Here is a 17,056-nt window from a genome sequence, read left to right on the forward strand (position 1 = left end):
TGTGTATCTCTAACCCCCCATCTCTCTCTCTCTCTCCCTCTCTCCTCCTGTTTCTCTCAGTATTTTTCAGTATTTCATCCAACACTACTTTATCTTCATGCTTTATCACTAAGCAAGGTCACTACATTTGTCTTCATGAGCTCCCCTCTCTGTGTGGGTGGATGTGTGTGTGAGGGTGTGTGTGTCCATCAACACACACACACACCCCAAACACACACACACACACACACACACACACACACACACACACACACACATCCATGCCCTCTGGACCCTGCACTCAACTATCAGTCTCCTTAATTCTCTTTCCCCTCATCTCTTCTCAATCTACCTCTCTCTCTCTCTTTCTTCTTCTTCTTCTTCTTTTTCGTTTTCTCTATCTCTTCCCATTTCCAATCTGTTCTGACTGGGGGCTTTTTTTTTTTTTTTTTTTTCTTTTTGGTTCTTTCTTTTTTCATTACGATGAATACTGTTTGCGAGCGGAGGTGCGATGGATTTTCCAAAAAAAAAAAACGATACGATATCTAGTTACGGGCCCGTATTGATCGGGACGCCCCTGAAAATAGTACATGTGCCTCGCGCTGTTTAGCCAACGTTGTGGGCGACATAAATAGTCTGCCAATAGGTCACCACTGCTGTTTGGCTTTTGTTACTGTGGTGGAAGGGATGTAATGAATTTCTTAGTATTGAGATAAACTGGATTAATGGAGAGGGGGTGTGTGTGTGGGTGGCTGGGTGGCTGGGTGGGGTGTGTGTGTGTGTGCGTGTGTGTGAAGTATTTCCAAGTGGTATAAGGAGGGCTTGCAGTGGAGATAATGGTGACGGAGAATGTGTGTGTGTATGCTCATTACATACCGAGTGTAGGGTGTGCTTATCAGTGTACAAATGTTTTGTGAGTGTGTGTGTGTGGTGTGTGTGTGTGTGTGTGTGTGTGTGGCGAGACAGTGGTGCTGCTCTGCGGCTTGGCCTGAGACAAGATACTCCCTAAAGGTCCAACTGTTGATCTGGTCACAGCAGCTATTTTAGACTATTCTTCATCCTCCTCCTCCTCCTCCTCCTCTTCCTCCTCCCTCCATCTCTCCCATGCTCTTTCAACTTAAGGCACTCAGGAGAGGGGAATTCTCTCGACACACACACACACACACACACACACACACACACACACACACACTGTACATAGAGTACATTCCTTTTTTCTGCGTCTTACTCCTTACGCTTTTTCACCCAAATTTCTTCCCTGATTTTCCACTCTCTCTCTCTTTCTCTCTCGCTCTCTCTCTCCCCGTCTATCTCCCTCGCTCATTCTCGCTCTCTTTATCTCCCTCACTCGCTCATCCTGAACCTGCATCCCACCTCTCCCTCCTCCCTCTCTCTCCCTACACTTTTCTCCCCATCCACCCCTCTTTCTCCTTCGCCCATTCCTCTTTCCCATCTTTCTCTCTCTTCTTCGCTCCCCTCCCTCCCCTTTCCTTCCCCCTCTCTCTTTCTCTCTATCTATCGCTCAGGCCTCTCTCTCTCTTCCCTTTTCTCTCTCTCTCTCTCTCTCCATTTTTCTCCTTCCCATTCCCTCTCTCTCATTTTTTTGCATTTCAGGCATTTAGCTGAGACTCTTATCCAAAGAGACTCTTTCTCTCCTTCTTCTTTCTCTCTCTTTACTTCTCTCTCCCCCACATGTCGCCTCCATCTTCCCATCTGTTTCCGAATATTCTCTCCAGCTCCCTAATTATCCGTCCTTTCCGACAGCTGATCCGGGTTCAGTGACCGCGGGCTTCCCTTGATCATCCCGTCCCTCCTGATCTGAGAGCGTCAATTGATCCTGGATCAGTGGGCCTACTACAAGACGCTTGATAAACACATACCTCTGTCTGCTTTATCTACCTTCCCCTCCCCTCCTCCCTCCACTGCCTCTTTCTATCTCTCTCTCTATCTCTCTCTCTCTCTCGTCTCTTACCCTACATTCAGACAGAAGGGAAAAAATAATTTAGAGGCGGCGCGAATGTATGCAAAATCAATGGAGATAGACCAAACTTCGCTCTAGGCGGTGCAAATTGAGCTAAAGAAGCATCGGTTCCAGTTGAATTTTTGGAGCTTGAAACAGAGGTTTGCCCGACGCAGCAGAGCGAGAGCTAATCAGCTTCAAGCAGGATACCTGTAAATTTCTCCCCCTATGTAACACTTATAGCAGGGAATAATGTCCTTTGGGTATTTGAAACCAATAACAACACTGACTGATGACATCTGAAGAAAAGTTTCCAAGAGCCACAGCAGATTCGCCAAAGAAAACATCGATCATGCTGGCAGCCGAGCCCGAAGCAAAAGGATTAAAATGCAAGCATGATAGAATAAAACATATAATGCTTAAGAATAGTTTTGAGTAATCTAGCTTGCCTCATCATTCATCGCCATTAAAACAAGAGGTCAACAAAGATGTCAACCAAAGCCACTTATCATAATGGCTGTCACTATCGCCCTCGCTGCTTTCTGTTGTTTACATCTCGTCGCGCCAATTTCCCTGCTTATTTTGAAAGTCAAGGGATCAAACACACGCGAGTAGAGCGAGGAGAAATTTCACCGCACCTCCTGTCTCATGAGGTCCCTTGATGTCCCTCGGTTTTTTTAATGTACTTTGCGTTCCAGTGCGTGTGTGTGTGGGTGTTCTTGTACTTTTAGAAGGAACAAATGTTGTCGCAAGGATACAAAGATGAGGAAAATCCTCTTAAGTGAGGAGGTTTTGGCCGGTCCTCACTTCTACAAGGAGGTAGTTTAGGGTTAGACCTTGGGTTTAGGGGTTAAGGTTAGAAATTAGGATTAGGTTGGGTTTAGGATAAGGGTTAAAGTTAGACATGTAGTGGAGAGGGTTAGGAGTTTGGGAATGGATGTAGTCAATGGAAGGTCCTCACAATTACAGTACTACCAATGTATGTATATGTGTGTGTGTGTTTTCTTTTTTATTTGTGATTTGTTGTTATTTTTCTATAGGGGAGCGGCTGCATGATGTATTTCAGGATCACGTAGATGGATGTTTTTCATTCCTTGGCCTGTATTAACTTCAGTAACCTTTAATAAATGGGATTTCTAAATTCACATTCTCCATGTCCCTGTCTCTTTCTTTGCCTAGCACTTCTCTTCTATTACACATGCTTATTTTAGCGACACATGCAGGGATAATATAGTCAGGATGATGCAAACAGAAAATGTGGAAGAAGCTTTCTTCAAGCACTAGTTTTCAAATTCTCTGCTACGGTCTTTTGGTCCTATGATGGCTGTTGTTAATGGATTCTCCAGAGAGCCTGCCCAGGCACCAAGAAAACTTTGATTGATGTGGTGTGGATCAATAGTTTTTGAGAAAACATCAAAAAACCTACACCTCATGCCGTGCATTTGGAGTACCGTCTTACCCCCCTGTGTTGCAAACAGTCATTGTCAGTCTCTTTGTCAGAGAAGCTGGCTGGGGAACTTTTCATCAATTTCAGCATTTTCATGTTTGTTTCACTTAGGAAACCAAACAGTTGTAAGTGGCAAAAACATCGGAAGTGCTCTGTGTGGTTTTTTTTTATAATGAAATAATTTAGAGGCGTTTGCCTACTTAATATCCTCCCACCAGGTGAGAGCTTCCCCATCCACCATTGTTTGAAAATCACCAGAGACCCATTACCTTGTTAAATTGTACTGAGGCAGATAGCCTGGATGTCTGGTGATATGTTTTTTATGGAACAGGAGGAAATTGAACTTGACAAATAAATAAAATTATAGATGGACTGAAAGTATTTTTCCTGGTAAGGGGAAGTGATCACAGCACCATGAGTAGTGAGTGGTTGCAATACAGTGAGTCTACTTTTATTGCCTGGGCACTGTGGCTCGGTGTGTGTGTGTGTGTGTGTGTGCATTACTTCTTGTGCAAGATATGCTCATGAGGGTGCAAGCCCCTTTGTGTATTGCAGCCTGGTCTCATGAAATTTTGTGAATTGAGCACTATGTCTAAAAATGCAAATAACATTCTCTGTGTACAAAAAAAATAATAGAAATACCTCCACCATGAAAGGATTATGTGGAGGAGAGATGATTAGAAACAAGCATTAGTTTGACATAGAAACAGCACTATTGAAAGTAAGGGTGTTGTGGTCGAGGGGGTGGATGGGCGATGCAGTCGCCTTCAACTCCGACAACCCAGGTTCAGTTTTCGTGTGAAGAAGTGTTCTACTGTGAGTGAAGTTTTCATTTTCAGCTTTTCTCTTTTAACCTTGACCAAAATCTTACCTTAACTAAAGTTTTAGTTACCTAACCTTAACCAAAGTTGTTCTACTTGCCTAAATCTAAAGATCGAATCAGCACTAAATCGTATAGGGCAGAAAAACATTGTTGCACTGCTGTCTATGAGTTGAAACTGTCAAGCATGTTGCACTTCTGGCCACACCCAACCCCTGATGTCAGAGCAGGTGTTTTGCATCAGCAGTCAAAGGCAAAATACCTGCTTTGACATCACTGATTAGAGTGTGGACAGAGGTGCAACACGCTTGACAGTTTCATGTGACAAACACATGAAAATGGCGTGTCCAATTTGTGTTATTGTCACAGTCTTTTGATTTTTCAGCTTTTGAATATCATGCAATTACTCCGAAATGCAAACATAGCAGTTACACCCTACAGACGGCCCCAAGTCAAACCCCTTATTTTTATATTAACTCACTGAGATGTTATCAATTATTCACTCCAACTTGTAATGGGAGATTTTAACCTGCAACTTGATAATACGTCAGACTCCAGAGTAATGACATGTACTAATATTTTACACATTTTACTCTGCGTGTGAAAGAGCCCACTCATAAACATAGACACACTCTTGATCTCATCATCACTCATGGACTCGTTGTAGATGTCGCATCTGTTGTTGATATTGCTATTTCGGACCACTACTGTGTATTACTGTGTATAAACTGTTGAGACGTGCAATACGCTTACAAAAAAAAAGAATACCCTACTAGGAAAAGGAATCTTGGCGCAAAAGCACTTGAAAACTCGCACTTTTTAATAACAGTCTTTCACCTTTCAACTGCTCTCCTCTTGTGATAGTTCAGTCGAGAATTTTTGTACAAGAACAAAGGTAACCATTGATTCTGTGGCTCCACTTAAAATAAATAAGATAAAAAATAAAGCCAGGATTCCATGGAAAAATGAGGAAACTGCTCAGCTCAAAAGATACTGAGTGTAAAGGAGTAAATGGAGGAAAACAAAACTGCAGATCCATCACAATATTTTACAGTATTTCCAAGTAAAACCAGAGTATCAAAGTTGCCAGACGAGCTTATTTCTCAAATGTCATCTCTTGCAATATTGAACCCCTCCCCTATGGTAGACCCTGATTTTGCTCTATTCTTCAGAGATATGATAACCAACATTAAGTTTGAGATATCATCTAAACTAAATTCGAATTCTCTCTCTTTTGACCATATTTCACCCTTTAAAAGCCCTCTACATTATTTTACAGTTATTGATAAGGAACTATGTGAAATAGTGAGTAAACTCAAGCCCTCAACCTGTGCCCTGGATCCTATCCCTTCTCGCTTATTTAAAAAGTTGATGATTGTATGGCTGCAGATGTAGGCTACCAAGTATTGTCAACCTCTCCCTCCATCTGCTTTAAAACTGTATTGTACGACCACTTTTGAATAAGTGCACCTTGGACTCTTCTACTCTTAACTGTATCTCCAACATGATATTTCTCAGTAAAGTACTTGAGAATACAATGAAATAACTACTTAAACTCGCAGGGCATATTTGAGGTATTCCAGTTTGGATTCCAAGCCAAGCACAGTTGTGAAACAGCTCTGGTTATGGCCACACATAACAAAAGAATCAACCTTGATAAAAAAATATCATATCAATATCAATAGATATCATGGTTCTTCTGGTATTACATTGTTATTATTACATGACTTCCTCCTTGATAGACTGGAAAAGTGGGTTGGCCTCTCAGGCACAGTTTTAAATTGGTTTAGGTTCTACCTAACAAATCGTGACTGTTTTGTGTCCAGGCAACTCCTCATCGCAAAAGGTATCGTTACATATGATGTACCACAAGGCTCCGTCTTAGGGCTCCTGTTTTTTAGTCTGTACATGCTTTCATTAGGGGCCATCATTCCCAAACATACATTAGGTTATATTTCTATGCGGATGACACCTAATTAAATATTTCTGTTTCACCGGACAATCTCAGCCCTGTTGACTCCCTTGTTAACTGTATCTCAGACATTATGTGCCATCGTATGGATGGCACATAACTTCCTCCAAATGAATCAAGATAAAAGAGAAGTTTTGGTAAATTGAGTGAAGAAGCAAAGAGATATATTTACCTCAAGTAAGAAATCTGGGTGTTATCACTGACTGTGATCTAAACTTTGAGCCACACATACAAAATGTAACTAAAACGGCATTTTACCATATAAAAAACCTTTTCTCTCGTGCTGACACTGAAAAACTGGTGAATGCATTTATAACCAGCAGGCTAGACTATTGTAAAGAAGCTCATTCTACTGCTGCACTTAGGGGCCTTATTCCCACAGCAGCCATCTTGAAGTTATGTCACACTGAGGGGGGGAAACTCTACCTGGAAGAGCGAATACAGCCCAGCTATATCCTGCTGTTGTGTACCTACTGTTATGCACATCACACAAATGGCAGGAATGAGACAAACATTTATCATTTCACAGATTCTCCACTGAAAAACATATTAATCTCAACAATCAGGAGAAATATAGGTTGACATTTTAAGGTAATAAATTAGCCCACTATAGCTATCGTCCAGTAACTAACTAGCTAGTGAGCTAACTTGATGTAGCCTAGCACTAGTTTTATATATTTGTCAATATTACGGTTAGTTTCACATCCTGTGACGAGTATCAGCTAAATGGCTAAAATGTAAATGTAATTGTCTCTCTCTCTTTGTCTCTGCCACTCTCTAACTCTCTATGTCTCTACATCTCTCTATGTCGATCGATTTGTCGCTCTCTCTTTCTCTCTCTTTCTCTCTCTCTCTCTCTCTCTCTCTCTGCTAGTCTAGCACCACTGCAGTAGAAACCTGTCTGTTCCCCCGCTTTCCCAATTTTCTAATCTCTTCTTCTTAGCAGCACTGGATCTGTCTTTCTCCCTTCATCCATCCATCCATCCTCGCACCTCCTCTCTTCCTCTAGGGTATCTGTAGGTCCTTAAAAAGTCTTAAAATCAATTATCAAAATTTAAGGCCTTAAAAAGTATTAAAATATTTTAAATAGGCTACAGTTATCAGGCTATTTTTTCCACCGTAGAATAACAGGCTTCTTTGCGCTGCATGTCCACAGAACAGGGTTAGAAGTACACTATGTACAAATGTGTACACATTTTTTTTTTTCATTGGATCTGCTTTACTAAACACAATTGGGCTTCATGTCCCTTAACAATTAATTTCCTGTTGTGCTTTATCTTATTCTATCCATTTATAGTTGCAGAACTTTCATTAGCTGTGCTTCATTGGAAATAGGCTGGTGTTGGCAGGTTTGTTTCTTTATTTTGCCTTTTAAAATTCAGTTCCAGGTGGCATTGAAAAGCTCTTAAAAAGTCCTAAATTTGGTTTTCTGAAACCTGCAGACACCCTGTCCCTGTATCACCACTCATCTCTGCAAAGCACATGGTTTAAAACCTTCTTTGACTAAGATATTATATAAAACCAAATTAAACTCATATCTATGGCATTCATAGCCTGAATAATGATAAAAGTTAGTTTTAGCTTTCGATTTATCACAGAAAATTGGAGAGAATCAATGTGACCCTGTGATTACGCAACATCAACTTTTCATAAATCACAGCTTTGGCTTTGATTTTTTATCATTTTTCACAATATTTGCCTTTACCTTTTTACAAATGAGGCCCAAGGTCTCTCTCCCTGTCTCTCTCTCTGTATCCCCCTGCATCATTCTTGTAATCTCATTTCTCTTCTCTCTATAATATAATTTCTCCCTCCCTCTCTTTCCTCTCTCCCTCCATTTCCCCTCCTTCTGTCCTCCTCTCCACGCCACCCTCTCTACCTTTGCTTCATTTGTTGATGATGCTGCTGTCATGGCCAGGTCTCTACTGAAAAAGTCCTTTTTAACCTCAGCGGTACCGCCTGGTTAAATAACATAAAACATCCATTCCTACATCTTTCCTTATTTATCTCCTTCCACTCTCTCTCCTCCCTTTCCTCCTTCTGTACTTCCCATCTCTGATCTCTCCAAAGTACAGTCTGTGCTCTGCAGTGTGGCGGCCATCACTGTGAGGAGTTGTCACTCTCCATTTTCCTCGTCTTCCATCTCCCTCCATCCCGCCATCCGTCCATCGCTCCCTCCCTCCCTCTTTCTCAGGTCTCAACTCTCCAAAGTATAGCGTCTGCTGTGCAGTGCTGGATCACGGCAGCGAGGCGTCTCGGTTTCTCTCTTTTCCCATCTCGCTCCTCCCTTCTCCTCCTCTTCTCCTCTCATCCCTCTATCTCTCGGCTCTCCAAAGTATAGCATCTGCCGTACTCCCTCCTTCTTTCTCTTCCCATTGCCGTGTGCTGCTGGGGCCAATTGCATAAATGACTTGTCACTCTCCCTCTCTCTCAATCTATCATTTCCAATGTGGAGCGTCCGCCCGGAGGTGTCTGACCGTTGCCGAGAGGAGTTGTCAGGCTCTCTTTTCCCTATCTCCGCTCTCACTCCTTCCATCCCACCTTCTCACCTGCCTTTTGCTTCCTCTATCTCTCTCCTCCCTTCTTCCTTCTCTCCCAGGCTGGACAATTACAGTAAGCAATTGCAGCGAGCGTTTGTCAGATGGCGACATGCAGGAGGTGGCCGAGTTCAAAGTCAACCCAAAGGAGCAGAAAATTTCCACAGTATGATGTCATGGCACGGTAAAAAATCATATTAAAACAGCTTTGGAAACTGTTTTGAACTGATATCAGAGAGATATTTAGGTCCTGATTTCACAAAACGATGCAGATAGCACCGAATGCCGTCTCGGATGTTTGCACAGGTTTTCAACACTGGTGCAGGCCGTCGTATCGACATCTATTCAAAGTCAAAATGTTTGCCGGAATCTCTCTCTCTCTCCTCCTTTCTCCCTCCTTCTCTCTCTCCATCTGCTATCCTCTCTCCAAAAAAAAAAACAGTTGTCTGCTGTTTACCACTTCTCTCCTCCCTCCCTCTCTCTCTCTCTCTCTGTCATGTTTTCTTTCCAAAATAGAGCATTTGCTGTTCGTTGCTTGAGAGGAGTCGTCAGTCACTCTCCTCCCTCCATCCATCCCTCTATTCCTCCTCTATCTCTCTCTCTCTCTCCTCTCTTATATCTACAAAGCACAAGATCTGCTGTGTAGCCATTGCAGCGAGGAGTCTCTCAGTCTCTCTGTCTCAATTTCTTCCTATGCCTCCTCCTTTTCTTTCTCTCTCCATCTGCTGTTCTTTGAAGAGGAGACATGGTTGCAGGGTTGAATTCTCTCCTATCTCCCTTCTCCCCTCCCTCCCATCCCTCCCTCCATCCTTCTCAACTCTCTTCTTTCCAAAGTACAGTGTCTGCTGTGCATGTTGGACCATCGCGTTGCTCCCTCTCGCTACCTCCTCCTCCCACACCCCCCATCCTCCACCCCCCCATTTCTCTTCTCACTTCTCTTCTCTCCAAAGTCGGGGTCTGCTTTGAAGTGTTGTATCATTGCGGAAGAGGAGCCTCGCTTTTCCATCTCTCTCCTTCTATCTTCCTCCTCTCTTCTCTCCAATCTGGTTGGAGCTCCATCTGCAGTAAAGACTTGTTGGTCTGTCTCTCTCAATTTGTCCTTCCCCCCTCTCCCTCTCTGCCTCCCTCGTTCTCTCTCGCCTCTCTTTTCTCCAAAGTATAGTGTTGTGCGAATGTTGGCCCATTGCAATGAAAACCTCTCAGTCTTTATCCCTCTCTCTTCTCTTCCTCCTTCACTCCATCTCTCTACCACTTCACGTCTGCTGTTAAGTGTATTATTCCAGGAAGGAGCCTCTCTCTCACTTCCCTCTTTCTTCATTCTCCCCCTCCCCCATCCCCCCCCTCTCCCCATCACCATCACTCTCTCTCCTTTTTTCTCTCCAAATGACTGTCTGTTGTGCAATGTTGGACCATTGCAGCAAGGAGTGGTCAGTCTCTTTTCAAAACACCATCCAAAGGGAAAAGGAGCCCACACACCAGCCGGTTAGGCTATTAAGCCTCAAAAAAGAAGCGGAGATAATATTAAAAACAGGTTCCTTTAATTTGACGCGGTGCTTAAAATGCTCAAAAACCGCAAGAAATGAAAACAAAGAAAGTTGAAGCAAACATTTCAGGCTTCATCAGGCTTCTCATCAGGCTTCAAGTATTCTTTCAACTTTCTTTGCCTTCACTTTTCATTTATTGGGCAATTTTTTGCACCATATCAAACCTTCTTTTACTATCTTTGCTTCTTAATGTCATTTTTTTAGGCTTTATGCCCTAACTGGCGGGTGTGCAGGCTTCTTTTCCCTTTTGATGGCGTTTAGAACTGTGCTTTTGAACCAACGCACCCAAAGTAATCATTAGTACCAAACGTCCTTATTCAGAATTTCAGTCTGTCTTTTCCCGACTCCCCCTCTATCTCTCCCTCCATTCAGCCCTCCGTCTCACCTCTTTTCTCTCCAAACTGCAGGGGCTGTTGTGTGATGTTGGACCGTTGCAGCGAGCAGTGAGGAGGAGGGTTAGTCTCTCTTTTCAAAACACCATCACCGGGGAAAAAAGCCTGCACACCAGCCAGTTAGGCCATCAAGCCACAAAAAAGGATTATTAAAAAGCTGAGATAGTAAAAAAAAAAAATGGTTCTTTCAATTTGACATAGTGCAAAAGGTGAAAGACAAATTGAAAAGTGAAGACAAAAAAGCAAATATTTCAGCCCATCAGGAGCTTTCTTTGTATTCTGTTTTTATTTATTGCACTTTTGGAACACTTTTTGCACCATGTCAAATTAAAATAACCTATTTTTTACTATCTCAGATTCTTAATGTCCTTTTCTGTGGCTTGTGTTTTGAACTATGCTTTTAACCGAATGCCTCCAAACTAATCATTAGTGCATTTGTGCCGTACCAAACATCCTTATTCGCAATTTAGTTTATTTTTTATTATAGTCCCCCCCTCCCCCCCTCCCTCCCATCCTCCACCCCTCCCTCCACCCCCTCCTCCCTCTCACCTCTCTTCTCTCCAAAGTACAGGGTCTGCTGTGCGGTGTTGGACCATTGCAGCGAGGAGTTGTCGCTCTCGGCCACCCGGCAGGTCAGCGTCACCGTGCCTCCGACTGACACCGTCTCATCTGAGGTCACTGGCTGCAAGGGGTCGTCGTCTAGGCAACAGGAGGGGGTAGGGGGGAGGGGGGACAAGACAGAGCCCCGAGGGGCGAGAGAGAAACGAGTCAGAGGGAGAGTGCACACGTACAAAAATACTAGCACACACCAACACACAAATCAGATAAACCCACAAAATGCCTTATTTCTCTCTCTTTTTTTCCTCCCCCTCTCTATCTCTTTCCCTACCTGTCAGGTTATCTATATATCTCTATCCGTCTCTCTGAAAGCACACACACAGTGCACGCACAAACATACACACACACACACACGGGCATGCTGTCATACAGGCAAAAAAAGCAGACAAATGGCTATCTAGTCGCACTGACTGCGAGGCCTGTGTAAGAGCAATGAGTCAATACCAGCTCCAGTATCCAGAGACTGTACAACCTGAGGGACCAGTGAAGATGAAGAGCGCGGCAGACGGTGGCTCTCAACGGGTCAAAGCGACAGCAGAGCACTGTCTCATACCTCTAATAGCGTTGTAACCCTCTTTAGTCGATACCTGTGTCGGTTTTTACACTATGCATATGTATCGGCGGGTACGGAACAAGCTCAAACGGGACAGGCATTATGGAAATGAGCAGGTCAGAGGGAGAGACAGAGAGAATACAAATGACCCGGCATAATGAAGGGATTCTAAAGGCTGGATCTGGAGCGCCACAGCAACCACTGAACAGCGAGCTGTCTGGGTGCGAAACAGTATTCAAATTGCCTCAAATTACGGTATTTAACAGCGCTCCCTTGATAACGGGTGATGGTGCAGGCTAATTCTGCGTTTTGCATTCAGCGAGGATGGCGGACGATTAGGTGAAACCGAACAAGAAATGTACACTAAATATGCAGCCGCTCATTATGGTAAGTTATGCCGAACATGGCTGCCGCTTTCGCTTTGTGTCGTGTTAAGTTATCGCGGCCCCAAGTACACCCAGCCCCACTTTGCGCCCCCCTCCCCTCCCGCCCGCTTCCAAACGTGCCAGCGCTCGCTCAACCTAATCTCGGGCAAAACAAAAATACGGCATAATTGACGACAAGGCCAAGCCAACGGAGGGAACATCTCATAAGGAGATATGCCTCAAAGCGGTCTCCTCACCCCTGAAAATATGGCGTGTATAAATAGTTTAATTGGAACCAAATTGTCAAGCAGGAGACAGGTTTATATTCGGCGTGGAGCGTTATCACATCCTTGCACCGGCGGTGGAATTGATTTTTTTCTTTTTTTTCTTTTTTCAGCAGGAAGAACATCTGCTTAAGTGCGCTACGGCGGAACTCCCATCCAGACATGAAAGGGAGGGGGGAGGATAGGGGGTGTGTGTGTGTGTGTGTGTGGTGGTGGAGGGGGGGGGGGGGGGGGGACGACGCGGGAAGAGAGGATGGAGAAGAGGAGGCGAGCAAACTAACTGCATGTAGCATCAAAAACACACATTTGCGGTACATGAGCCGAGAGGAGCAGGCAACAACCGTGGGTATTTCTTTTTTTTTTATTTTAAAGCTGGACGGGCAGTACAACACCTCGAGAAATATCTGTTGTAAAAAAAAAAAACAAAAGCGTCAGGTTTGCCTCCGGGCTGAGAGGATTCAGAGAGATAACAGCCCTTAAAGGGACAGCACACCGCTTGCCAGTACGATTCAAACGGCACACACAGTCTTTCAGAGCCCTTCGTGTCAGTGTGAGTAAGTCTCTCTCTCGCTCTCTCGCTCTCTTTCTCCACAGCTTTTTACTGAAGCCCTGACCTTGTGGTTGGTTTTTCTAAGCACCGCGGCTGAGGGCTGAATGTGTGGTCAAGTGCACCGCGGATTAGTGTCTCCTTTAATAGCATCTCGGGCTAATTCTTGCAGCTGATCGCAAGAGCTCCTCTACTTGGCATGAACACTTTGGGTAAATTGGCTGTCCCAGTGCATCACTCATCAAGCCAACCGCAATGAGCTCCGACAAGTTGGCCGATCTGTGGAGTATCTTTGACCGGAGCAGAGTGCCGGTGCTTCTGACCCAGAACAACCTGTGGATAGTACAGCAGCTCTGTGACAGGTGTGACTGGCAAAACCTTATCAGTGGTCAATTAGCAGCTCTTTGGGAATGAACTATCGGAGTTTGAGCAGCTATGCATTTTTCAAGTGGACTCTATTTTTGTATGACGATCTTTTACATAACATATAGGCCTACTATTCGGCGGACGCATTTATCCAAAGTACATCGCAGTAGGATGAGTTCATTCATTTTTATCGTGGCCCATTGCCATGCTCTACCCACTGAGTTATACAGGGCCTTTGAAACTCTGTCTATACTTACAGCTTATACAGTTTATACAGTTTATACGTACAGCTCTACATGTGAGTTTAGCATAGCTGCTGTAGGCGTTGGTCAAATTAGAGATCTCTCGGTTTCTAGAGATATCAAATCTGTCATGCAAGCTAACCGGAGAATGTCGATTTTATGGGGCTTAACACGTCAACATTTTTAATGATGATTAAATGGCACTTCCATAACAAAATAATGCCTCAGATTTGAATGAATAATATAGCTCCACTTATGCATAGAAATCAGTAGATGAAGTATGTGTGCATGATAGCAACACAGTTAGCCCTAGGTCACATATTATCCATAAATACTTTTAGTGTTTGTTTAAACTTACTTGGAGCACTGAGTGGGTGGCGTTTAACTGCATCAGGATGAGTTATCATTAGAAACTATATTAAATTGACTTCCACATAATCTAAGCAGTCATTGCATGGGCGGGTGGGCGGGGTTCGCCACATCGGGCCTTACAATGCGTGCCAGAGAGATTAGGCTACTTGAAATTAAGAATAAAATGTAGTCGAGCTTTCTGCGGTCGACAACTTTTGTGCCACTCATCTTAACTGTCCTGATGTGGCAAACCCCGCCCATCCGGCGCTCCACGCTGGATAAAACAAACACCAAAGAGTCATTCGCCGACACTATTCGACCCCGATAAGCCTCGGGATACAGATACAGCTGTTCCTCTTACCTTTGAAGCTACTTAAGAGCAAAGTTAAAGGGGGGAAATGAAGTTCAGCCAGAGTTTAAACGGTTAAGACTAGGCTAAATACCCGAGCTGGAAAAATGAAAGGAGAGACCTATCTATCCTTAGCAGACGTGAAGTTAAACACTGTGGCTCGCTCTTCCTCTCTCCTCAACACACACACACACACACACACACTCTCTCTCTCTTTTCCACTCCACCCCTCCCTTACAAAGAAAAAAAAAAACACCCACACAGCTGTAAGCTCAGGGAAGACACGGGTATTTAAAGCAACACAATTTACACTTTCGCCAGCCGGCAACGAGGTGAGAGAACGCAGAGGTAGGAGGCAGACCGGGATATCGAGGCGAGAGAGAGAGAGAGAGAAAAGAAGAAGAAGAAGAAGAAGAAGAAGAGATGGAGAGAGATGGATGGATGAGGGCATGGAGAGGAGGAGAGGGACGCGGAGGGGGGAGAGGAGAGGGTGATAAAAGGAGGTGGGAAAGAGAGAAAAAGAGAGCGAGAGAGTAGAAAGAGGAAGCCGGTAATGGCAAAAGGAGAGAGAGGCGCTGGAGGCCGCTCGGATGATAAAAAAGAAGGGAGAAAACTCCGCAAAAACAGCGCCCCACCCCCCCCGAAACACCAGACAGTTTGAATCCAACCCCTCCCCTCATCCCCAACCACCTCCTCCGCCATCTCCATTTTCATTTTCGCCTCCTCTCTTCCTCCTCCATCTGTCTCCCTCCATCTTTTTTTCCCCCCTCCTCCTCTCCATCTGCCCCGCTCTCCTCCTCGCCCTCGCTTTCCTCTCGTCCTCCCTCACCTCTCTGCCCTTCTGCCAATCCCACCCCAACACCCGCCCACCCCCCACCCCCCAGACACCCACCCCCCCCCCCCTTCCTCAATCTACTCCTTCACTTCTCACCATCCCTCCTTCCCTCCGTTTTTCGTTCTCTCTGGGAAGCTTTACAGTGCTCCTGCTAATTAGCACGGGTTAATGAACTTCTTTACTGTAATACAAGCGAGCATGGAAGGGTGTGTGTGTGTGTGCATATGTGCACTTTTTGGAAGTAGGTTTAATTATGTGAGTGTGTGTGTGTGTGTTTGCAGGTGTGTGTCTGTGCGTGCATGTGTGTACGTGGGTGTGTGTATTTGTTTTGCAGGGTTTTTATCTGCATACTTGCGCATGTGTGTGTACATATGTGCTTGGAGTGTGTATGAGTGCTTGTGTGTGTGTGTGTGTGTGTGTGTATGTGATTCGCAAGGAGCTTATTATCTGCAAATTGTGCATATGTGTGGTGTGTGTGTGAATGTCTGTGTGTGTGTGTGAGGGCATAATTGTGTAGTTGCTTTGCAAGGAGGTTATTATCTGCATGTGTGTGCATGTGTGTGTCTGTGTGTGTGTATGTGATTCGCAAGGAGCTTATTATCCATGTGTGTGTGCGTGTATTTGTTTGCATGCAAGTGTGTGTGTGTGTGTGTGTGCGCTCCAATGTGTTTGTGTTTGTATTTGTTTTGCAGGGAGGAATCTATCTGCGTGTGTGCAAGTGTGTGGGATGTGTGTGTGTATCTACGTGATTTATGAGATGGGTGTTATCTGCATGTGGTTGTGGGGGGCGTGTGTGTGTGCGTGTGTGTGTGTGTGTGCGTGTGTGTGTGTGTGTGCGCGCATCCGCATTCTATTGTAGCTGCAGAGAGAGCAGTGCTATGGTGTGTGACAGACAGAGTCATGTGTCATGGTGCTGCTGATGCTGTACACAATTGATGGGGAACTCAGCCAACAGTGTGCGGTTTGATATGGCATGGCATGATACAGGCCATTACACACACACACACACACACACACACACACACACACACACACTTGAACACACGCAGACACACAGGCAGATATTCACAAACTTACACGCACACTGACACACCCCGAAACATACGCATGAACACATTCTCATAAAACATACAGTCAGAAAGACACACACACACACACACACACACACACACACACACACACATACATACTCTGAAAGAAAGACATAAATACATAAAAACGTGCTTAAAAATACATAAGATACAGTTACAAAGACACACACATAAAACACACAAACATGCAAAGACATGCACACACACACAAACATTCTCACAAAACATACAGAGGACACAGTCAGAAAGGCAGGCACACACACACACACACACACACACTCTGACACACACACTGACACACACAGAGCAATCTCCCCCACACCATCCATCTATCCATGCCCAGCTGTCCCCGGCTACTGCCCATCCCCCTGGGTGAATGTGTGTGTGTGTGGGCGTGTGTGTGTGTGTGCCCTTCTGCCCACCTCTACCCTTTACAAGCTCCTCTTTTTCTCTCCTCCTCTATTTCCTATTTTTCATCCCTTTCTCCACCCCCCCCCCCCCTTCCCCGCCCTCCCCTCCCACAAACACACACACACACACACACACACACCCTCCCCCTCCACTCGGCGAGTCAAGATGCAAATTCAAAATTTGACTGTTTGCCCGGTGAATGAAAAAAAAACAGCCCCATCTGCACTGTAAAACACTTTAAAGTAACTCGCTTTCATTTTTTTTTTGTTTTGTTTTTTTAGTAGCGCCCCCCTCCTCCCTCCCCTCCCCCGCCCCCCGTCCCCTCCCCGCCCCCCCCCCCGCCCCCTCCCTCCTCCTGTGAGGGAAACACTGCTCCGGCTTGTGAAGTGCGGA

The 17,056-nt window shown here is 44.8% G+C and overlaps 1 protein-coding gene across 1 annotated transcript in view; it reads right to left on the reverse strand.

Moving 5' to 3' along the window:
- The window catches only part of cadm3 (cell adhesion molecule 3), a 70,459-nt gene that overhangs the window by 28,379 nt on the left and 25,024 nt on the right, over positions 1-17,056 (reverse strand). The window contains exon 3 of the mRNA XM_071921587.1: positions 11,201-11,350. Coding sequence (XP_071777688.1) covers positions 11,201-11,350 — 150 coding nt within the window. The remainder of the gene's footprint in view (positions 1-11,200; positions 11,351-17,056) is intronic.

This window comes from Centroberyx gerrardi, chromosome 13, assembly GCF_048128805.1.
Source record: "Centroberyx gerrardi isolate f3 chromosome 13, fCenGer3.hap1.cur.20231027, whole genome shotgun sequence".
Taxonomy (NCBI): domain Eukaryota; kingdom Metazoa; phylum Chordata; class Actinopteri; order Beryciformes; family Berycidae; genus Centroberyx; species Centroberyx gerrardi.